Source organism: Piliocolobus tephrosceles, chromosome 11, assembly GCF_002776525.5.
Source record: "Piliocolobus tephrosceles isolate RC106 chromosome 11, ASM277652v3, whole genome shotgun sequence".
NCBI classification, from domain to species: domain Eukaryota; kingdom Metazoa; phylum Chordata; class Mammalia; order Primates; family Cercopithecidae; genus Piliocolobus; species Piliocolobus tephrosceles.
The window spans coordinates 60887070-60910286 of NC_045444.1; the positions used below are offsets into that span (position 1 = coordinate 60887070).

The 23217-nt window shown below is 36.8% G+C and overlaps 1 protein-coding gene across 3 annotated transcripts in view; it reads right to left on the reverse strand.

Moving 5' to 3' along the window:
* Nucleotides 1-23217, reverse strand: part of CHN1 (chimerin 1) — a 202274-nt gene that overhangs the window by 126816 nt on the left and 52241 nt on the right. For all 3 annotated transcript variants that reach the window (XM_023185952.3, XM_031936431.1, XM_023185953.1), the window contains exons 3-4: nucleotides 21958-21996; nucleotides 14515-14574 (exon numbers count right to left, since the gene is read on the reverse strand). In XM_023185952.3, the coding sequence (XP_023041720.1) occupies nucleotides 14515-14574; nucleotides 21958-21996 (99 nt within the window). The remainder of the gene's footprint in view (nucleotides 1-14514; nucleotides 14575-21957; nucleotides 21997-23217) is intronic.

Here is a 23217-nt window from a genome sequence, read left to right on the forward strand (position 1 = left end):
TGCATTGTACTTCAAAATGGCTCAGTTGTCTGGAGAGGGAGAAAGGGAAAAGGAAGAACAACATGCACTTCATATTTGCTATCGACAGAGTTATATTCCGAATTAAAGGCTCGTAAGTCAGTCAGCATTCAACTCTAGCTTTGGATCTATTTTAATTTCTCATACTAAAGTAAGGAAGGAGGAAGGGCAGGGAGGAAGAGAAACAGAAGCCACTGCTACTGCCTCGTGGCTTAGGAAAATAATCATAGTAATTCTATATATACACTGCTATCATATTTTAAATCAAAATTAGAACTAAGAACTGAATAACAATCTTTACAAGTTTCTTATAAATTATTCATCATATTAAGATACAGTTATATTTAAGTGAAAAAATCAAAGTAAGGGATCTCTTGTTTAAAGAGAATTCACAAAGAAAAATTATGACTCATACATATATAAAAATAAACACGTTAAAAGTTTAATTGTAATCATTAATGAGAGGATCAGGCAGATGATATAACCAGTTCAAAAGATAATCTGAAGAACAGACACATTTATAAATTAAAAATTTTGAAATGAATGTGCAAATAAGGGCAAAATGAGTTTTTCCACAATGGTATGCATGGCAGAGGTATATGACTGAACCTTTGCTGAACAAGGCAAAATGTACATGTCTATAAATGCATTACCACCAGTTATCTACAAGTTACAGAGTTTAAAATAAGCCAAAGCCAATGAAAGACTAGAATCAGATAACCTGGGAAAACGTGCTGCATGCAGACAATGCAGTTTTCCATTGAAACACATATTTTCACTATGTTTTCTAAATTATTTTTCTCACTGCACTTTAAGCCATAGAAAATATCAATATGGTAACAGCTAAGCTTCAACTTACAATAAATCAATAAAGTTTAAACTTACAAAATCTTCAAGAAAAAACTGAGTAACAGCAAATTGGAGGAATACTTATCAAAGAGCTACATAGAGTTGGAAGTGACTTATAGGGGAAAAATCAGGAAAATGAGAATCTGATATGTTATGAAACTTACACAGACTGTTTTATTTTTATTACTCCATTTGTAGCAAGGCAGACTTTCAGATACCTGCCTTCCTACTCAGTACTATAGCATTCTAGTTACCAGTACTAGAAACGCAGCTTGTTTTCCATTGTGTTTTCCATTTTCTCAAAGAAAACCATTAACCTTCAGCATGCCAAGTAAGTCAGCTCACTATGATCAAATTTTACTAATTCAATAAAGAATACTTACAAAGTTTTTTCTTTAATACTCTATAAATACTACTTAATAACTTGCAAAGGCCAGACATGGTGGCTGATGCCTATAATCCCAGCCCTTTGGGAGGCCAAGGTAGACAGATCACCTGAGGTCAGAAGTTCAAGACCAGCTGGGCCAACATGGTGAAATCTTGCCTCTACTAAAAATACAAAAAATAGCCGTGCATGGTGGTATGTGCCTGTAGTCTCAGCTACTCAGGAGGCTGAGTCACAAGAATCACTTCGACTCAGGAGGTGGAGGTTGCAGTGAGCTGAGGTCGCACCACTGCACTCTAGCCTGGGTGACAGAGTGAGACTCTATTTCAAAAAAGAGGAAAAAAACTTGAGAAAAAACCTTTGAGAAAAACTCAGCTTCTTAAGATTACTTTTTTGGTTTTCAGTTTTCAAAAACTCAGACTGCATTGGAAAAGGATAATACATAAGTTTGATAATTCAAACGTCTTTGTATTCACTATTTTCCTACCTTAGATTCAAGTAACCAGTAGTGGTTAAGGTGTGGAAACTACTAATCTGTTTATTTAACAGTTAACTGGTAGAGAAGTTCCTTTTGGAATTGTCACAGTGATCTTCAGTTTTACAAATGTGTGTCTACATTAGTATACTACAGACTTTTACTCCAATGCATATCTTACTACTTGTTTGTGAACTCTGATGTGTGTTTTCCTCTTAGTGATGGGGTAGTCTTTCTAGGGAAAGTGGCTATAAATTCAAGCCCGGCCCTAACAGGGTTCCAGGGGAAGTGGTCATGGATGTGCATAGCTTGTCTTTCACAGGATGCTTTTTTATCCAGTTGATGGCCTAATGCCTAAGTCTCGAACCCATGACCAGGTGTCCCTCTCACAGGAAACTTGTTTATACCGGCAGATACACTTGTGGCTCTTGTCTGACCTGTGTCCAATTTATTTCTCCCAAGATAGCCACTTTCTAGGAGAGCCCTGACCAGGAGGAGAATCAGGTATGGATATGTCAGGTGAGACACAGAGAAGGAAACACAAAAAAAACAAAGTGCATGACATAACAGAAGCAGTGTATTACTTGGTGATTATTGCAGAGAAGAGGACAGCACACCTCAAAATGCCAGAAAAGTGAGGAAGCCACCTGCATGCTCAACCAGCAGGTGGGATCACAAGACAGAAAGGAAGAGATCAAAGCACTTTATTACGGCCCAGGGTGTTACCAGCGGGCTTACAGAAAGCAGGCATGAGCTCCATGGAGTCATGCTATGACTCAGAGGTGGTCAATGAGACATATCTAGGCAGCCGATGCAGGCTATGGGGGTTAGAGGGGGCAAGTCAAGCAGGCTGCACCTAGCTGGCCCGAAGGGAGGTCAACAAAGGAGGCTGCATAAGGCAAATATCTGGATCGGCAACATTAAGAAACTGGCAGGAGGTAGGGAAATAGAAACTGTGTCAAGGGTGACTAAGCCCTGTTTCTGGTATGAAAAAGTCCAACTTAATATTCAAGATGGATGCCTAGGTAACAAACAATTATAGGAATTTACTACAGCTGAATTTTAAACAGGAGCAAAAGATAGCACTAAAAGATCACTTCAAAAGAAATATATAGCAAAAAAAAAAAAAAAAAGCCTTTGAGTGATAGGATGATTTTTAAATAAATGGTTGGTTTCAATAATTCACAGCTATCACTCAGCATTCATATAAAAAGCTTCTATCTGCAAAGCATATTATAAGTGTTAAATAACAGATTATCACAATACCAAGATATATGAGCATGTGAATCTTGACTTTTTTGGAACCAAAATAGGCTGTGTGAGCACATAGTGCAACCAGTGGCCAAACTCTAATTTCAATTAGAGTGCTTTCCTCCCACTCCTGTGCCAAACTCAATGCTCCCACCGAGCAGAACACGTCCTCTAAAAAGGACTAAGTATAAAACAAGCACACTGTACCTCCCATCCATTCAATTAACAAGTCTTTATTAAGCACCTACTATGTGTCAAGCACTGTTCCAGAAACCTGGGAAATACTGATAAACAAAACAGACCAAAATCTCTACCTGCATGGAGCTTCCATTCTAGTAAGGGAAAACAGCAATAAACAATAATAAGTAAGTGAACTATATAGTATGTAACAAAAGGAAAAAGTGTTGTGAAGACAAGACAAAGTAGAACAGGAAAAGACTGGGAATGCTGGGGGGATGATAAAGTATAATTCTTAACATAGTGGTCACAATGGGCCTCGCTGGGAAGATTTGAAGGATATGAACGAATGAGTCAAGTGTGTATCAGAGAGAATATTCCAGGAAGAGGAGTCAGCGGGAGGGCTGAGAAAGGATCACACCTGCTGTATCTGAGGAGCATGAAGACTGGTGGGGCTGAAGCAGAAAGGAGGCAGGGAAGAGGAGGCAAGGAAGTAGTAAGACATGAGTTAGAGAGAACCTTATAAGGCATTGTGAAGGTTTGGCTTTTACTCTGAGTGAAAGGGAAAGCCAATGGAGAGTTCTGAGCAGATGAGTGATATGAGCTGACTGTGGTTTCAAAAAGATTACTCTGTGCTGGGAATAGACTATGAGGGGAAAGATCAGTTAAGAACTAGCTCAGTAACCCTCCTGAGGGATTACTGTGTGGTAAGGTAGGATAATTTACTATCACAAATCAACCTAAATATATAATAACTAAACACAACGTAAGTTTATTTCTTGTTTATATACAGGAATGTTATATATTGGCAAGACAACCATCCTACATCCATATCCCCTCCATCTTGTAGCTACACCATCTCCTTGTGGAGATGTTTTTATCTGAATGCAAGCAGGATTTAAGTTGGCAAAAAGTTTTAATGGGTCCAGCATTAAAGTTAATATCTGTTCCACTAGAGAAAACTGTCAAATTGACATAAGTACCTAAAAGAGGCTGGGAAAATTTAGGCTAGCCAGGTTTCCAAAGAAAGGAAGACTGGATTTTGCTGAGTATCTCACAGTTTCCACAGTTCATCCTCAATTGGTAGCCATGAAAACAGGTAACCACTACAAGTTAGTGATACGGTTTTAGATCTGTGTCTCCACCCAAATCTCCTGTTGAATTGAAATCCCCAGTGCTGGAGGTGAGGACTGGTGGGAGGTGATTGGTGATTCTTTATAGCAATGTGAGAACAGACTAATACAGTTAGGATTCTGGACATATTCTGAAGGTAGACCCAATATGATTTCCTCATTTTGATCTGGGCAACTAGAATTAAGTAACTGCCATCAATTGAAATATGGAAGGCTGTGATAATAGAAGGTTCTGTTCTGAACACGCTATTTCTGTTTGAGATGTCTATTAGGCATACGAGAGGGGATGTAGAGTAGGAAATTGGATATATATATGTGTGTGTATGTGTGTGTGTTTGGGAGAAAGGACTGGACATATAAGGAAATGTAAGTCATATTAAAACCTGAAACTGGTAAGATCATAATAAAGTAAACATAGGTAGAGAAGAAAAGAGGAGAGGATTTGGGGGCACCCCAAAATCAAGAGATCAGGTTGAAGTAGCACCAGAGAAATAGACTGTGGGGCAAGAGAAAAAACAAAAGAATGTAGTATCCTGGAAACGAAGTAAGGAAAATGTATCAAGGAGGAGAAGGTCATCACTTGTATCAGATGCTCCTAATGGGATGATGAGAGAAAAACCAACTATTAGATTTGTATGTATGTGGAAGTCAGTGCTGACCCCACCAAAGCAGTTCTGCTTGGAGTGGCAGTTGGTAAAGGTCTAAGTGCAGACAGCAAGTACAGACAACACTTTGAAATACTTTCTACAAAAGAAAGCAAAGAAATTGAGTGAGGCAAATAGAGAAAGCAGGGTCAAGAGAACTTTTTAAGATAGGAGAAATAATAGGATATTTGTGGGCTGACAAAAACGATCTTGTAGAAAGGGAAAAGCTGTCGATGGTGGAGGAAAGGACAGAATTGCTAGGATTACGTCTTTAAGCAGATGAGAGGAAATGAGGTTCAGTGTAGTGCAGAGCTGGCTACCTTCTATGAGGATAAGCAAGAATGCAGAACATACAGACACAAACGCTGATGGTTGGGTGGATGTGATGGTGGGAGTTTGTGGGAGTTTGTGGGAGTTTGTGGAAGTTCCCTTCTGATGGCCCAGGCAACAGAGCAAGATTCTGTATCTTAAAAAGATATTAAAAGTAAAAAAAAAAACAAAAAAGCAGGAGTAAAGTAGGATACAAAATTATGAGCTGAAAATTAGGAGAGGGAGTCAGGTATCAGAGCAGTGGTCCCCAACCTTTTTGGCACCAGTTACCAGTTTCGTGGAAGACAATTTTTCTACAGACCGGGGTCAGAGGTGAGGGGATGGTTTTAGAATGATTCATGCACATTACATTTAGTGTGTACTTTATTTCTATTATTATTACATTGTAATATATAATGAAATAATTACATGACACATCATAATGTAGAATCAGTGGGAGCCCTGAGCTTGTTTTCTTGCATCTAAACAGTCCCATCTGGGGATAATGGAAGACAGTGACATATCATCAGGCATTAGATTCTCATAAGAAGTATGCAACCTAGATCCCTTGCATGGGCAGTTCACAATAGGGGTCCCACTTCTATGAGAATCTAATGCCACTACTGATCTGACAGGAGGCAGAGCTCAGGCAGTAATGTGAGCGATGGGGATAGCTATAAACACAGATGAAGCTTCACTTCCTCACTTGCCTGCTGCTCACCTCTTGTTGTGGTGCCCAGTTCCTAACAGGCCACAAGACGGTACCAGTCTGTGGCACGGGGTTTGGGGACCCCTGTATTAGAGGTGTGAGAAGAGAGAAACGGTGTGACATGAATAAAGGCAGTACAGGGAGCATTAAGTACCAACATGAAGTTCAGAAATTCCAAAATATTTCATTGTCCTCCAGCCATACTGTTACTTGGCAGAATGTACAGAATAGGCAGAGATAGCAATAGGGTTGCAGTTTTGCCAAGCAAGTATGACATGAGAGAAGATTAGGAGAGTTGACTGGTTCCTGAAAATCTACTAGACTCCCATGCAACCCATGACCATCTTTTCACCAAGTCCTGAGAATTCTACCGCTTTAAATATTCCCGTTTCCTAATCCCTCTCGACTATTCTCAGAACCAGTGTCTTGTAGGTTCTTTCCACTTATCACAAGGACTATCATAATAGCCTCCTAAACCAGTCCTTTTGTCTCTAAAATATCCATCCTATTCCCTGTAGCCAGATGTTCTTTCTAAGCCTAATCAATTATGCTTTCCACCTGCTTAAAATACTTTCACTTCTATAGTCTAAACTCTAAGCTTAGGACATAGAACCCTTCATTACTAATGCCTGGTTAGCTTTCCAGACTTATCTTTTACCACTCTCCCACAAGTACTCTGCCCTTGGCCAGAGGAGCTGCATATATATGTATCAAGGTAAGTACTACCAACTCTGCGCTTCAATGATACGTAAAGGTTGAGCTACTGCTCCATTCCCCACCTAGACTGGAAGCTCCTTCAGGACAGGGATCTTGCTTTATTTGACTTGAAACCTGAGGGCCTGGGAGATGGTAGTCCCTCCAAGAATGCTGATTGAATGAACAAATACATACATGTGACAGAAAGAACCAGAGCATCTCTAACAGATATAGGTATCAATGCACACATTTTGTAAGCCATATTATAAGAACATTGTATTGAAAAATAAATTAGACAAAGATATCTCATTCATTCATTTCACTCTACAAGCATTTAACAACCTATACTACACACCAGTCAGCATACCTAGGTGCTGAACATAATCTGCTTGCGGGAGACAAGTGAGTAAAATGATTACAGTCAATTTCCTACTTCTGTAAGTAGGTCTGAAGAAAAACATTTTTAAAACATGTGTTGGCCTGGCATGGTGGCTCACGCCTATAATCCCAGCACTTTGGGAAGCTGAAGCAGGAGGATCGCTTGAGCCCATAAGTTCAAGACAAGCCTGGGGAACATAGTAAGACCTTGTCTCTACAACAAAACAAAACAAAACAAAACAAAAAAACCAGGCATGGTGGTGCACACCTGCAATCACAGCTTCTCAGGAGGCTGAGGTAGAAGGATCACTTGAGCCTGGCAGTGCAAGGCTGCACTGAGCTAAAATTGGGCCACGGCACTCCAGCCCAGGCAACAGAGCAATATTCTGTACCTAAAAAAAATATTAAAAGTAAATAAAAAGAAAACATGTGCTACCAAAATACATACTCAGTATTCCTCTAATTGGTATTGTAATTAGAATTTGAATACAGTGTAAATTGTGTAATTTTATCTACTTTTCTCATTACATTAATAGCACTGACTTGCGTTTCCATACATTTTGTCCAGCCTCAGTCTACTTTACCCATTTAGCCGAGAGAAAGACAACCTCATTGTTACCATAATGTGCACCTGTACTCAAAAATGCTATCCAGGCCGGGTGCAGTGGCTCACTCCTGTAATTCCAGCATTTTGGGAGGCTGAGGTGGGCAGATCACAAGGTCAGGAAATCAAGACCATCCTGACTAACATGGTGAAACCCCGTCTGTACCGAAAAAATACAAAAAAATTAGCCAGGCATGGTGGTGGGCGACTGTAGTCCCAGCTACTCGGGACGCTGAGGCTGGAGAACGGCGTGAACCCGGGAGGCGGAGCTTGCAGTGAGCCGAGATGGAGCCACTGCACTTCAGCCTGGGCGAAAGAGCGAGACTCCGTCTCCAAAAAAAAAAAAAAAAAAATGCTATCCAACTCCCTGCAATACTATCTTGAAAAATGTATCATAGGGAATAGAAATTTGGTTTTATGTGTTTAAAAAAAACATCACTACATTTCCCACTGTGTGGATAGCAGGGGAAAAAATGAGTCCACTTTGAAGGTCCATGTTTAATAATGGTCAGATGCCAAATACATTGTATTAATATCAGTGAACAAAAGATATGGAGCTTCTCTCATATCTCCATCTGAATTAGATAGACAGATTTTACACCTATGTAATAAGTAGATATAGTTTATACCTATGTAATTTATACCTGTGTCTACTCGGTCACTCTATATACATACACGTGCGTACGCGCACACGCACACACACACATATATACATTTACTTGAATTCAACCAGGTGCTTAACATGAAATAACAGACTATAAGCTGTGAATAATATGTAAGGATAGTTACAATGTACAAGGAGAGTCAGTCACAGTAAATCCTTTCATTCTGAACAGCCTTCCTTGCCCACCAATTTAGTTATTAAAACATGACGGCTATTTTTTGGAGAAAAAAATATAAATATTTAAAAATATTAACAAACATAAAATATTTACAAAAAATTTAGATTTTTGTGAAACAAATATTTCAAAAAATATTGTGAAAAGTTAATATAATAAATATTTTTTATATTGCAAAGTGGAAATGATGTATACATTGCTCAATTTAAGTAGGAAAACGTCACCTGTACAATGTGCTTTTCTGGTTTTTCAATGTTTTCATGCCTGCTTTTAACCAAAGGACAGAATACAACTGGTCTAGTTCCTCAGGGGATGGCAGCATGCAATCAATCATAGAGCAAAGGTAAACAAAAAGAAATTATTTTCAGAGACTCCAACATTCATCTATTCCTCTAGTATCTTATTCTATCTTGTGTCTCTGCATCAGGGTGAATCACCAGAAAGCTATCTACTTTGACCACATCAGCTTAGCCCTTTAAAAGTGAGTTCCATTGATTTATCGTACCTTAATGTCATGCCAAATGAATTTTTTTTAAAACAATTTAATTCAGGAAAAACCTGGATCATACTGGCCTTCAGAGTTTTATATACTTTATAACTGTGAAACACTTTTCACGCAATTACACTGATCCTCAATCAGCACTGCAATCTACTGGCATTTTGCTGTTTTTATTTCCTCAACTTTTCTTTATTCTTTTTATTACATCTTCATTTGTGTGGTTTCAAATTATTTTAAGAAAGGAATAATATAGCTATTTTTCAATAAAGATAATAGTCTTACTAATAAATACTTCAGGACTTTCCAAAGTACTGCCAATTTCTCACTTTCAGTTTCTCACATACTTAAAAAGTATATCTGAATAGAACATGAAACAAAATGAAACATCTTATTAAATAGCATTTTAAAAATTCCCATTACATGCAAATTATTTAATCATCCTTGATCACAGCATAGTAGCAATGAAAGGCAATAATCAAGTAACTCATACTTATTCTATGCTTACGAATACACAGACTGGAAATCTACATATATCTAAAATGCAACTGGACATTCAAAAGACAATCTCATGAAACTCCTACCTAATTCTCTAAATTGGTTCTCTTTGTAACTAACTATATATTTTCAAAGCTATATTGTGTTTTAAAACAGATGTCACAATGACAAAATCCATTTTAATATTTTTAATCAACAGAAAAATAATTATTTTATTAATTTTCTTTTATTTATTTAATTTTTTTTTTTTTTTTGGAGAAAGAGCCTTCCTCTGTTGCCCAGGCTGGAGTGCAGTGGTGCGATCTTGGCTCACCGCAACCGCCATCTCCACGGTTTAAGCAATTTTCCTACCTCAGCCTCCTGAGTAGCTGGGACTATAGGCATGTGCCACCATGACCGGCTAATTTTTTGTGTTTTTAGTAGAGATGGGGTTTCACCATGTTGGCCAGGCTAGTCTTGATCTCCTGACCTCATAATCCACACACCTCGGCCTCCCAAAGTGCTGGGATTATAGCCATGAGCCACCAAGCCCAGCCGAGAAGTAATTATTTTTCAATAGTGTGTCATCTAGGAAAGTTATTATGATTCCATATTGCCTAATACAGTCCATACTCAAATTTATCCAATTGTACCCAAAATTTATAGCTTTAAAATACATGTATAAAGTTGAGGACCCGATCAAGGTCCTTGAATCTGATTGCTATGTCTCTTTAGTCTCCTTTAATTTTATATCGTCCCACCACTATTCTGTTTTGTGTGTGTGTGTGTGTGTGTGTGTGAGAGATAATGACATTATTTATAAACCCAGGGCAGATGTCTTATGGAATGTACTCACTCTGAACTTGTCCGATTCATACTTTATAGTTAGATTTAAGTTAAACAGTTTTGGCAAAAATATTATACAGGTGATACTGTGTGTTTCACTGCATCACTTTAGGAGACACGTTGTCAGTTTGTCCCATTACAGGTAATGCTAAGTTTGACCACCAGATCTCTCCACTATAAAGGTATATTTTTCTCTTTGCAATTAACACATAATTGGTGTTGTCATACCTTAAGACCATGTAAATATCCTGTTCACCTACAGCCTTTCACCCAATGGTTTTAACATCCAATGACTGATGATCCTTGCCTGGAGTCAATCATTAGTGCAAATCAGTGATTTTGTAATTTTATATTTTTTCTACATTTTAAGTGTCATTTCTTCTGTAAGAACAACTTTATATTTTCCCCTTTTATCTCTTTGTAACAAAGTGAGTTTTTTTTTTTCAATTTTAAAGTACAATTATGGACTTACAAATTCTCTGTCACATAATGTGTTATAATCCATACCTACCATTATTCTTTTAGATGTTCAAATTGTTCCAAGTTTTGATGGTAGGAAACTTTCAAACAGGCTCCTGTGCCTTTTTGACATGTCCCCATCAGTTTTTGAGCACGTTCTTGCTTTGCGACACAATATGTTCCAGGACCTCTTTGCCCCCCATTAAGAAATCAGGAACTTCTCTAAGGAACATTGCCTCCTTTTGGTAGGAAGCCATATTTGGAACCCAAAATCTAGACCCTGGATATATTCATTCTTACTGGGGCTTCTAGGCCCTTTCCTTGGACTGAGATGGAAAACAATTTTTTTAAATCTATGAGCTAATATTAATGCCACCAATTCAAAACTAATACCATAGTACACTTTCTAATTTCATCCCATTCTCCTAATTAATATCTCCTAAGAACCCTGGTTCCCCCTAATCCAGTAAAATTATTTCTTTGCTCTATCCTATATTACAAACAAAATAATTTCAAGCTTACTACACATGTAGTTAAGGATGGGAGTGAGACTTCTCTAAGTCTGTTTTTATATAGTTGTGACTTTTGAACTATGTAAATGTTCACATGTTGAACATCTGATCATCTGCTCCTTATGATAATTGTTTTACTGGTCTCTGGTTGAATCCTTCTGTGCTTCTCTTTTGCAAAAATAAACTATTTTTTTTTCTTTTTTGTGGAGAACAGTATCTCACCATATTGCCAGGCGGGTCTTGAACTCCTGGGTTCAAGCTGTCTTCTCACCTCTGCCTTTTGCAATTTTTGTCCTTAGAATATTTCCCTCTGAGTTTGTACAATCAGAATAATATGTTTAAAAGTTACTTAAGCCAAGAAGTATATGGACAAATGCTCAGTATCACTAAACATCAGGGAAATGCAAATCAAAACCACAATAAGAAATTTTATGTCACCCCAGTTAGTATAGCTACTATCAAAAAGACAAAACAAATGCTGGCAAAGATGCAGAGAAAAGGGAATTCATACACTGATGGTGGGAATGCAAATTAATACAGCCATTACGGAAAATGGTATGGAGGTTCCACCAAAAAACTAAAAATAGAACTACCAATCTCATTACTGGGGTTATATCCAAAGAAAAGGAAATCAGTATGTCAAAGAGGTGTCTGTGTTCTCATGTTTATTGCAGCATTTTTCACAATAGCCAAAACATGGAATCAACCTAAGTGTCCATCCACAGACAAATGGATAAAGAAAATGTGGTTTATTTACACAATGGAATACCATTCAGTCATTAAAAAGAATGAAATCCTGTCATTTGCAGCAACATAGATGAACCTGGAAGACATTATGTTAAATGAAATAAGAAAGGCACAGAAAGATGAATACTGCACATTCTCATTCATATGTGGAAGCTAAATAAATTGATCTCACAGAAGATGAACAAGACAGTGGTATCTAGAGGCTGGGAAGGGTAGAGAAAAGAAAAGGATAGGGACACGTTGGTTAATAAATATAAAATTATCCTAGATAAGAGTTACAAATAATTTATTGTATATTTTCAGTTAGCTAGAAGAGAGAATTGTGAATGTTTCAACACAAAGAAATTATAAATATTTGAGGTAATGGATATGCTAATAACCCTAATTAATCATTACAGTGTATACATGTATCAAAATATTGCTCTGTACTACACAAATATGTACAATTATTATGTGTCAATTTAAAATATGGCTTTTAAAGCAACTTAAAAGGCCAGGTGCCCTGGCTCACACCTGTAATCCCAACACTTTAGGAGGCCACAGTGGGTGGATCCTTTGAGTTTAGGAGTTTGAGACCAGCTTGGGCAACATGGCGAAACCCCATCTCTACAAAAAAAAATACAAAAATTAGCCGGACATGGTGGCACATGCCTGTAGTTCTAGCTACTTGGGAGGCAGAGGTAGGAATATCACTTGAGCTCAGGAGGCTGAGGTTGCAGTGAGCCAGATCACGCCACTGGACTCTAGTCTGGGTGACAGAGAAAGACTCTGTCTCAAAAAAATAAAAAGTTAAATAAATAAATAAAAGCTATTTAAGTTAATTTTTTGGTGATTATGTCATGAATTTGTAAGGCTCATTTGTTCTTGTTTGTATTCAATTTTAGGGTTTGCTTTTGTGTGTGTGTATGTGTATGTGTGTGTGTGTTTTTGTTTTTGTTTTGAGATGGAGTCTTGCTGTGTTGCCCAGGCTGGAGTACAGTGGTGCGATCTCGGCTCACTGCAACCTCTGCCTCCCAGGTTCAAGCAATTCTCCTGCCTCAGCCTCCCCAGTAGCTGGGATTACAGGCGCCTGCCACTGCAACCGGCTAATTTTTGTATTTTTAGTAGAGACTGGGTTTTACCATGTTGGCCAGGCTGGTCTCGAACTCCTGACCTTGTGATCTGCCTGCCTCAGCCTCCTAAAGTGCTGGGATTACAGGCATGAGCCATCATGGCTGGCCGGGTTTGCTTTTTAAAAATCATTTTTCTTTACCTTTTTTTGTTTCAATACATGACCATTTACATGGGGCAAAACTCACAACTATAAAATCAGAGTTAGAAAGAAAAATCTCACTCCCACCCCTATTTCCTCCACAGTGCTCTTCATACAATCCTTATCATAATTATTTTACTGGTCTCTGGTTTAACCCTTTCTGTGCTTCTCTTTTGCAAAAATAAACTATATCTATAAATACACTTTTCCTTTTTGTGGAGAACAAGCGCTCACTATGTTGCCCAGGCTGGTCTTGAACTCCTGGGATCAAACTGTTCTCACTTGTGCCTCGCTAAGTGTTGAGATTACTGGCATAAGCTGCTTTGCCTGGCCAGACTACATATTTTTTATTTTCTATTCTTTCATATGAAAAAGGGACCATACTTACTATATCTATATACATTGTATATCTGGAAATCTTTCCATATCAGTACATAGAAATCTTCCTTATTCTTTTTAGTATTCTATTCTATTCAATCCGTCTCCTCTGGACATTTAGGTTTTTTCTGCTATTACTAACAATCCTACAATGAAAAACTTTGAGCATATGTTATTCTATATTTGTACAGGTGGTTCATCAGGATAAATTCCTAGAATTTGGACTGGTAAGTCAAAGGTAGGTGAAGGTATAATTTGGTAGATACTATAAAATTCTCATAAAATTATACTATGTCACATTCCAGTCAGCAACGTAAGTGCCTGTTTCTTCACAGGCTTGCCAATTAAGTATATTCTGAGCTTTTAACTTTTGCCAATCTGCAAAGTAAAAATGATCTCTCTATATATTAATTGGCATTTCTCTTATTATCAATGAAATTTGAACATCTTTACATATATTGTCATGTATCATATCTTTTTTTTGGTGAACTATCCACATCTTCTGTTCATTTTTAAAGTCATAAGTTAAACACTTATTTCAATGTAAAAAAGAATTCAATAATCCTACAATGATGGCTTCAAACTTTGTTCTAAAAATAGAATATTAAACAATGAAAAAACAATGTAAGAACTAACTGAAAAGAATACGAACAACCCTTAAAACTATATGGTCATATTCTATACTGTGTTCCAAACAGTCCACTAAAAAGTGGAAGTTAAATCAAATGAGAAGGATTAAGAAAAATGTATTCAGGTTATAATTTTATGATATCAATTAGTGTTAAGTGGTTTATCTCACAAACAACCAAGTCACTGAAGAAGGTGAAAGTCTGGGAAACAGATGGTTGAGAGACATTTTTTGGTAGCAGTTTCATTACACCCACCTCGCAAGTACAGGTAATTCTTCGAGGATGAGGGGCTTCCTGTTGTAGCTGATATACTGTGAGAAGGTAGAAACAAAAAGTGTCAATGTCCCTTCCATAGAACTTATCAATATATTAGAAATAAAAACCTGGCTGCTTTTTATGTTCACAAGAAAACTGGTATAACTTTATTTATTAAATGGTGTTATGAACAAAACAAAGAAAGTAAACAAAACTACATTTAGTGAAAGCTCAGGAGCAATACAAACAGAAAAATCATAATCCAAACAAGTGTCTTTTTACCTTGTAACAAGTCAGTGCTGGATATTTGGCTCTGTTCTCCAAAATCTGGTCATTTATTTTTCCCAATTCTTTGTGGGGATATTAAAGGATGTCTTTGATATAAACCAATAATGGTTATATATACATATATTTAAAGCATGTTATTGTCAAGCTTGAAACTAAAATCAAGATTTATAGGCTAAATGTAACGGATACACTGTTTTTCTCCCCTTTTTATATTGCAAACATCTATCGTCAAAGATAATCTTCCTCTTTCCCTAAAAACAAAAGTTCTGAGCCAAAGTTACCACTGCTTATTCAACTAGGGCAAATATAGCAAAAGAAAGAATTCAGATATTCAAATCACTTGCCAAAAGAGTGGATCATTTTTAGGGCATCTGAAAATGTATCAGTGAAAATTATACCGATACCATGACTTCCTTCTAGCCTCACTTCAGGCTTTTTTATTTAAAATGAAAAAAGAATGAATAGGATGTGTGGCTACATATGTCTAAGTTTATCTCTTAGAGATTTTTTTCTATTTCTACATATATAATCACATATAATTTAATATTCTAAATACTTAAGATATTTTGTCAACATAACATCAAACTACCCAGTAATCTGGGACCATCAGGTAACAGATGACTCAGATTTCAAATGGATATCATTACACAGACTCTACTTCTGACCACACTGATTCATCTACATCATAGGAACATATATAGGATAAATACCATTAAACTATACATATATACACACATAATTAGCCTGTGTGTGTATATATAAATGTGTGTGTATATATACACTATGTCTCTCTACACAAACAACAGTGAACACACACAGATACAATCACCGTGTGTACTTCTATGCAAAGGGGATACAGCACTGTGGTTAAGAATTTGAACTCTTGAATCAAACAATCTGGAGACTGAACACTGGGGCTCTGTCACTAACACTGCATTCTGTGCCTTCATTTTCCTTATTTGCAAAATGGGATTAATAATAATTTCTACTTCACAGATTACTTAAGGATATAAATAATTTACGTAAAAGATGTAAAATAGTCCCTAGCTCATAGTAAATGCTCAATGAAAATCACTCATTATTATGCATAGGTGACTGGTATTAATACATAAAATTCTTTATAGTAATACTTGATTACTAGGATGCATCTTGAGTTCCTCACTAAAACATAGTATCAGAGCAATGCTATAATTTAAAAGGAACTGAGAAAATACAGCTTTATTGTTTAAAAATCAAACACAAAGCCACTTCATCAGTAATGTTTAAATTCCACTGGTAGAAATGTGTTCCTTTACCTTTTTCTCCTGATGGCAAAAGTCCCCAAGAGAAGTAATACATTAAAATAGTTTTAGATACCCATATTTCATTGAGTTAATAAGAAATATTCCTGTGGATACAGTTTTATATATTGTTACAGAGATGACACAAAGAGAGTTAATTCTGAGGTAGAAAAGGGAAGAAAAAGCACTAAAGTCAAATTTGTCTGGCCCTGATAATGAAAAGTACATGTGTATCACCCCATGATATGTGTAAATCTCCACCCTCCTTAAAAGCGGCCAAAACATCATTTGTAAGAAAGAAGTGTTCTTCAAGGGCCAGGCACAGTGGCTCGCACCTGTAATCCCAGCACTTTGGGAGGCCAACGTTGGGGGATCGTTTGAGCTCAAGAGACTAGCCTGGGCAACATAGCGAGACCCTGTCTCTAAAAAATGTAAAAAGAAAAAAAAAAAAGATTCTTCAAGTTGATTCCTCCATATTGGTAACCATAAGGTAAAAATTCAGTTCACATTTCTACTTTGATCAGTAATTCTCAAAACATTGGTATTTCCCTTTGTCAAGAAAATGCTCTGGAAAGTGCTGCCATCCATGAAAACCCAATTCTAAGAACTGAATGATAGTCAAGAAGAACATTAAAAGTTAATACAGAAAGTAAAATGTCGATTTTGACTCAAAGCACAAATACTGTAGTATCTGGTTATCAGCAATAAGCATTTGCCTGTTCAGTAAGCATACATTAAGATGAGCCACTATGAAAAAAGGGGAGACAATATTGTCATATGAGAATTGATCTGGGTTTCAAATTTGTTTCATCAGAGTTTCAAAGGGTACAGTATTTTCTTAACATTCAGTCACATAAGGTTATTTACTTTTCAGTTTCTTTCAAATCCTCCTAATTGTCTCAAAGGATAAAGCTCTGTTTCATAAAGAGGAACTTTTAGACAAATGCTTCCTGATTGGCTACCGGTGGTTACCAATGGTTAATCTACCTTTAAGACTCGCTTTTTTAAATTCCTGTTTTTTTTCTTTGAGACAGTGTCTCACTTTGTCATACAGGCTGGAGTACAGTGGCACAAACACAACTCACCGCAGCCTCAACCTCCCGAGTTCAAGCAATCCTCATGCCTCAGAACCCAAGTAGCTGGGACTACAGGCACACACCACCACGTCCAGCTAATTTTTTTTTTTTTTTTTAGAGACAGGGTTTCACCATATTAGCCAGGATGGTCTCTATCTCCTGACCTCATGATCTGCCCGCCTCGGCCTCCCAAAGTGCTGGGATTACAGGTGTGAGCCACTGCGACCGGCCTAATTTTTGTATTTTTTTATAGAGACAAGGTTTCACCATCTTACCCAGGCTGGTCTCAAACTCCTGAGCTCAAGTGATCCTTTCACCTTGGCTTCTTAAAATGCTGGGATTACAGGTGTGAGCCACTGTGACTGGTCAAGTCTTGGATATTTTATAACAAATACAACAAATTTGGATTCAAAAAACACCTATCAAAAAGATCGTTTAAAAATTATGCAAAGTAATGAAGTCTAATTCAGGCCCTTCTCTCTGTTTAGAATTTTTGATAATTTGAATTGGAACTCAGCTGAATTTAAATCAGCACAATCATTAAATGATTCATCAAAAATGAATAGCTAAATTCAAGATTAGGGAATATATGATTAAAGTACTTAATATCTTCAATCACCTTAGAAGTGTCAATCGTATATACTTATTAATGAAATTCTCAATCCCTACAGACAATAAATTGTTCATCAAGTCCAAAGATCACAATTGGTATCTTGAAGTCAAAATTGGCCCATATGTGTTTTGTTTGCTGTCTTTTAAATTTGAGTAGGTTTTTAACATCAAAAAATTAAGAAACTTAAGGACAACAAAAGCAAAAGAGAATGCCAGCCTCTCTTGAAAACTCAGATCTAGAAATATGGAACCCAGAGTCTAACAAGGCAATAAAAGATGCTAATTTTGAGCTACTCTCTATAGACAGGGTCTCCATGGTCTACTGTCTCAGATTCCTAATCTGGCTTGTTTGCCTCATTTATTACATGTAAGGTTCCTGGTTTAATTCGCACAACAAGTATTGAAAAGCAATAAAACCATATTTGTTTAAAAAGAGTCCACAACTTAGACTTCTTGCTAATTTTATTTCCCTATTGGTTTATATTTGTAAGACTTCAGAGTTACATTTTAACAAGATCAGTGGAACTAACAGTAAGAAGTACAAGATAGGCATGGGTAAACTAAGTTTCTTCTAGAATCAAATTGTGAAATGCTGTTCAGATTCCACCATGCCAAAGATAGAAAAACAAAACACACTAACATGTAGCAACTTTTGACATTAAATCATCTTGTTTACTTTTATAGATCTATTACAGAAGTGAACAATTAGAACTTCTTGAGCAGCTTTCAATGGGTGTACCACCTTACATGAATTGACATACCTAATTATTTTTAAAATTTCAGCCCATGTCTATTTCATTACCATTTTAAGAATTTTTTAATAACTAAATTTAAGTCACATCACAGAGATGCTGAAGCATTACAGTTTGTCGGTCCCAAAGAGTATTAGTAGAAAATATTGTCAATTATCAATTCTAAACTGTATACATATATCTGGCCTAAGATTGTCATGGCTCAAATATTAAGGAAACTGAACAATGCCTACTACCTCAGTTATTTAAAATTTCAGTCTCTATTGATGACATCAGGGTATTACAGGCCTGTCAGTCTTTACAATTTTTCCTACTAAAATGTAAAGACTCCTAAGAGATGAAGTCCTTAAGGTACAATTAATAAACATCTTACTGAAGATCATTTAGAGCTGGTTATAAAAACTGTAAAACTGTCTGAGTGGTAAAGATAATATAAACAAAAAGTTCAACTTAATCACATTTTTTTCTAAGATCGGAATTTGAAAAACACAATAACCATCTATATGATCATAAAAAGTCATCGTTAGAATGCATTTATTTATTTAATATGAATGAATAAATGAATGAGACAAGGTCTGGAGTTCAGAGTCCTGATCACAACTCACTGCAGCCTCCACACCCCTTGGGCCCAAGTAATCCTCCCACCTCCACCCTGGAAGCAGTTCCTCCCACCTCCACCTCCCAAGCAGCTGGGACCACAGGAGGGCAACACCATGCCCAGCTAATGGTTTTATTTCTTATTTTTTGGTAGAGATGGGATCCCCCTATATTGGCCAGGCTGGCCTCAAACTCCTGGGCTCAAGAAATCCTCCCACCTCAGTCTCCCCAGACTACTAGGATTACAGGCCTGAGTCACCATGCCTGGCTGCAATTTTTATGTTTCCTCATTTGTTAAAATTTGTACATACTCAAATCTTGGAAGATTAATATCATAATCTTATAAGAAAATTTCTAAAAAGGATTTTTCCACTTGCTTTTAACATAGTTTAATTATAAAATTTCCTTGAATCAGAAGTTTTTTCCTTTGACAGTCAAAAGATAAAATATTTATTTTAATAATTTCCTACACATTTCTACTATTAAAATGATTATGGGGAGTTCAGACACTGAAGTCATTAAGAGAAATGATAAAACTCAGTAACAGAATTATAGTCTTATTAAAGAAAGATTCAGCTGGGCACAGTGGCTCACACCTATAATCCCAACACATGGGCGGCCAAGGAGGCAGGATCACTTGAGGTCAGGAGCTGGAGACCTTCCTGGGCATCACAGTGAGACCTTGTAGTCTACAAAATAAAATTTTTAAAAATCAACCTGTGGTCACAGCTACTCAGGAGGTTGAAGCGGTAGGATCACTTGAGCCCAGGGGGTCAAGGCTGTAGCATGCCAAGATTGCACCACTGAACGACAGTCTGGGCGACAAAGTAATAGCCTATCTCTTTTTTTTTTTTTAATGTCTTTTTTTTTTTTTTTTTTTTTTGAGATGGAGTTTTGCTCTTCGCTCTCGTTGCCCAGGCTGGAGTGCAATGGTGCGATCTTGGCTTGCTGCAATCTCTGCCTCTCAAGTACAAGGGATTCTCCTGTCTCAGCCTCCCAAGTAGCTCGGATTACAGGCATGCGCCACCACACCCAGCTAATCTTTTGATATTTAGTAGAGACGGGTTTCACCATGTTAGGCTGGTCACGAACTCCTGACCTCAGGTGATCTACTCGCCTCAGCCTCCCAAAGTGCTGGGATTACATAAATGCCATTTTTTAAAACAAATGATAGCTACTGCAAGACATGCAAGATATGTGAAGCTACAAAAAATACCAACTGCATATACTACATTTAGTAATTGATATTTTTCATGGAGGAAAAGATCACCACAAACTCAATAATAGTCTGAGGCTTCATAAATGTTCTTACATTAAAAATGTGCAGGGTGCAAGTCAGAGTCAGAAAATAAAGATAAACTGAAAACCAGAAAATACAGAGAAGTTTTTTTTTTTGTTTTTGTTTTTGTTTTGTTGTTATTGTTGTTGTTGTTGTTTTGAGATGGAGTCTCGCTCTGTAGCCCAGGCTGGAGTGCAGTGGCATGATCTTGGCTCACTGCAACCTCTGCCTCCCTGGTTCAAGCAATTCTCCTGCCTCAGCCTCCCAAGTAGTTGGGACTACAGGTGTGTGCCACCACAGCCAGCTAATTTTTGTATTTTCAGTAGAGATGGGTTTCACCATGTTGGCCAGGCTGGTCTCAAACTCCTGACCTCAGGCAATCCACCTGCCTCAGCTTCCCAAAGTGCTGGGATTACAGGCATGAGCCACAGCGCCCAGCCAGAGAAGAATTTTAAATAGGCTTCCAGCCAATGAGATTACAAGATAAAATCTTTAGGAGGTAAAGAACATTAGTCATTTTTACACATTCGTATAACTATACTCCCAAGGGAAAAAGAAAAAGGCACAATCAGCGTTGGGGCAAAGCATCTATGGCAATATTTTTAGAGATTGTTCATGTTTTAATTATAATTAGCCCAAAGTGGCAACCTATTAAAAACAAAATTATCTGTTCTGAGAACATAAGACCAATGAGAATCTGAATTGCTGTTCCTTCAGTCGGCAAATTTCAGCAACCTACAAACATCAGATTTATAATAAACCTCAACATTTACAAAGATGTTAATCTATAATTAAAGTACAGGTTTCTTAGGCTGCTAATTCAACTACAGAAATAAACAAGAACTTATAGTGCTTTTCCATAATAATGCATTCATAAATTTTAAAAAACTATTTTGATTATATTAGCCCTATTTCAACTCTTAAAATCTGAAATATCCTTTACTTGATGAAACAATATTCTCTAGAAAACAAGGAAAGGAAAACAAAGAACTAAAACCCTAGACGTTTAAAAAGAAGTATTTATCCTAACGCAGTTTAAAAAGCAGCATGGAATCAAGTATCTCCCTTATATTTTGGTAAAGTAATTATTTAAAAGTTAGATCACCTTTTGTTTTTTTTTTGTTTGTTTGTTTGTTTTTTTGCCTCTTTTCACTTATTCTTTCTGTCAACATAGCCTCCTGAATTATTGTCATTTAAATATTCCTTTCTTCACATAAAGAAACAGGACCTGAAAATAATTAGACTGTTTGAATTCTCAGTGTCTCCTTGTATTAGCTTTATTAGCCACTCTTAACAAGTGGTCTCAAGTTTCACTACATGGAATTCATGCAAGCTCAGAGGGATGAAATGCATTCCAGACAGAAAACCATATACTGAACAGACTTTGTGGAAACACTTACTTAACCACAATTACTTCTATGCTATTCCCAAACCTTGTTATAAATTAATTTTTCAACAATGGATACAAAATGGAATTTCTATCTAATAATCCCATATTTTTATATTACTTATAAAGCACTATAACCCACAAAATTAAATGTATTTGTAGACTTACAGTAAGATTTCCAAACAGGAGGTCTATATTCATCTGTATCTGAAAGAAAAAACATCAAATTAACATTACCAAATACTTACATTTATTTGAGATCTATTTGTTCTAGGTATTGTGCTAGGCATGAAGGGGCATTCAAGGGTTTTTTTTAGCCTTGGTCCTTACTTAGTTGGAGAAATTTTACAAAGATGTTTGAAGAAAGTTATTGTATTTATTCAACTGCTTATTACATAAAACATCAAGGTTAACTTTTACTGCTGGTACTCATTTCTTACTATCACTGAAGTAATAAGTCAATAAAGGCTTTGTTTCTTTGGGCTTAATGATTATTTCACTGAAAGATCCCTAAATTATTGAACTTTTCTTTTTCAGTCAAATTTACCAGATTAATAATTTTAATTACCCCAAAAGTTAAGTATTTCTATTATTTTCTCCCATTATATTTAGGCGATTCCAATGTACATGGTTTTACTAACATGAAGAGAGAACAGCAAGATTCAGATCTCAGTCCTCACACATCCTGGACAATCAAAACCAGGAAATGAGAAACACTTCAATGGAAGAGAGTGTATCTATGGAACGACAACGAACATGAGGTGAACATCTGCTCTTCAAGTCCACTTCCCCTCACGTTGCCTGAGTGCAGATGTAGGAGACAGTATAAATAGGAAGTGGAAAGAGATGAAAATACAAACACAAGAGGGATGTGAAATAATGACAGAGAGGAGAAGGAGCCAGTGTGGTCTGGCTTCTCATCAGTAAAGTATAGCTGGGGGCTAATTTTGCCAGCCAAAAGCTCTGCCTGAAAGACTATATAGCCAATACTGCAGAAACATTTTTTGGTATAAAGATATGGCCAGCCACATCACCTGGCTCTGCTGGAAACCAACATGAACCCATTAGGCAATCTGATAAAATCTTCATCTTCAAGGAAGCAAAAAAAATCCCTGGAAAGTTTATTGAGAAAACTAAACAAGTAGCTAAGGTAAAATGGTCATAGACCTAAGACATTCAGCCTCCAATTTGCAACCTTCAAACTGCAATATCACACTTAGTTTATAATGTGTTATCAAAAATCACACAAATACTTTGAGAAAAAGGGTTATAGAAAGACTACTAATAGTGGGCATAATAACGTAACATGGAAATTTTAAATCATGTGGAAATTGCTTGGGACCCCATAGGAGTGTTCAAATATGTCTGCTTCAAGAGAAAGAAATAATGAGCATCCAAATTGGTAAGGAGGAAGTCAACCTGTCGCTG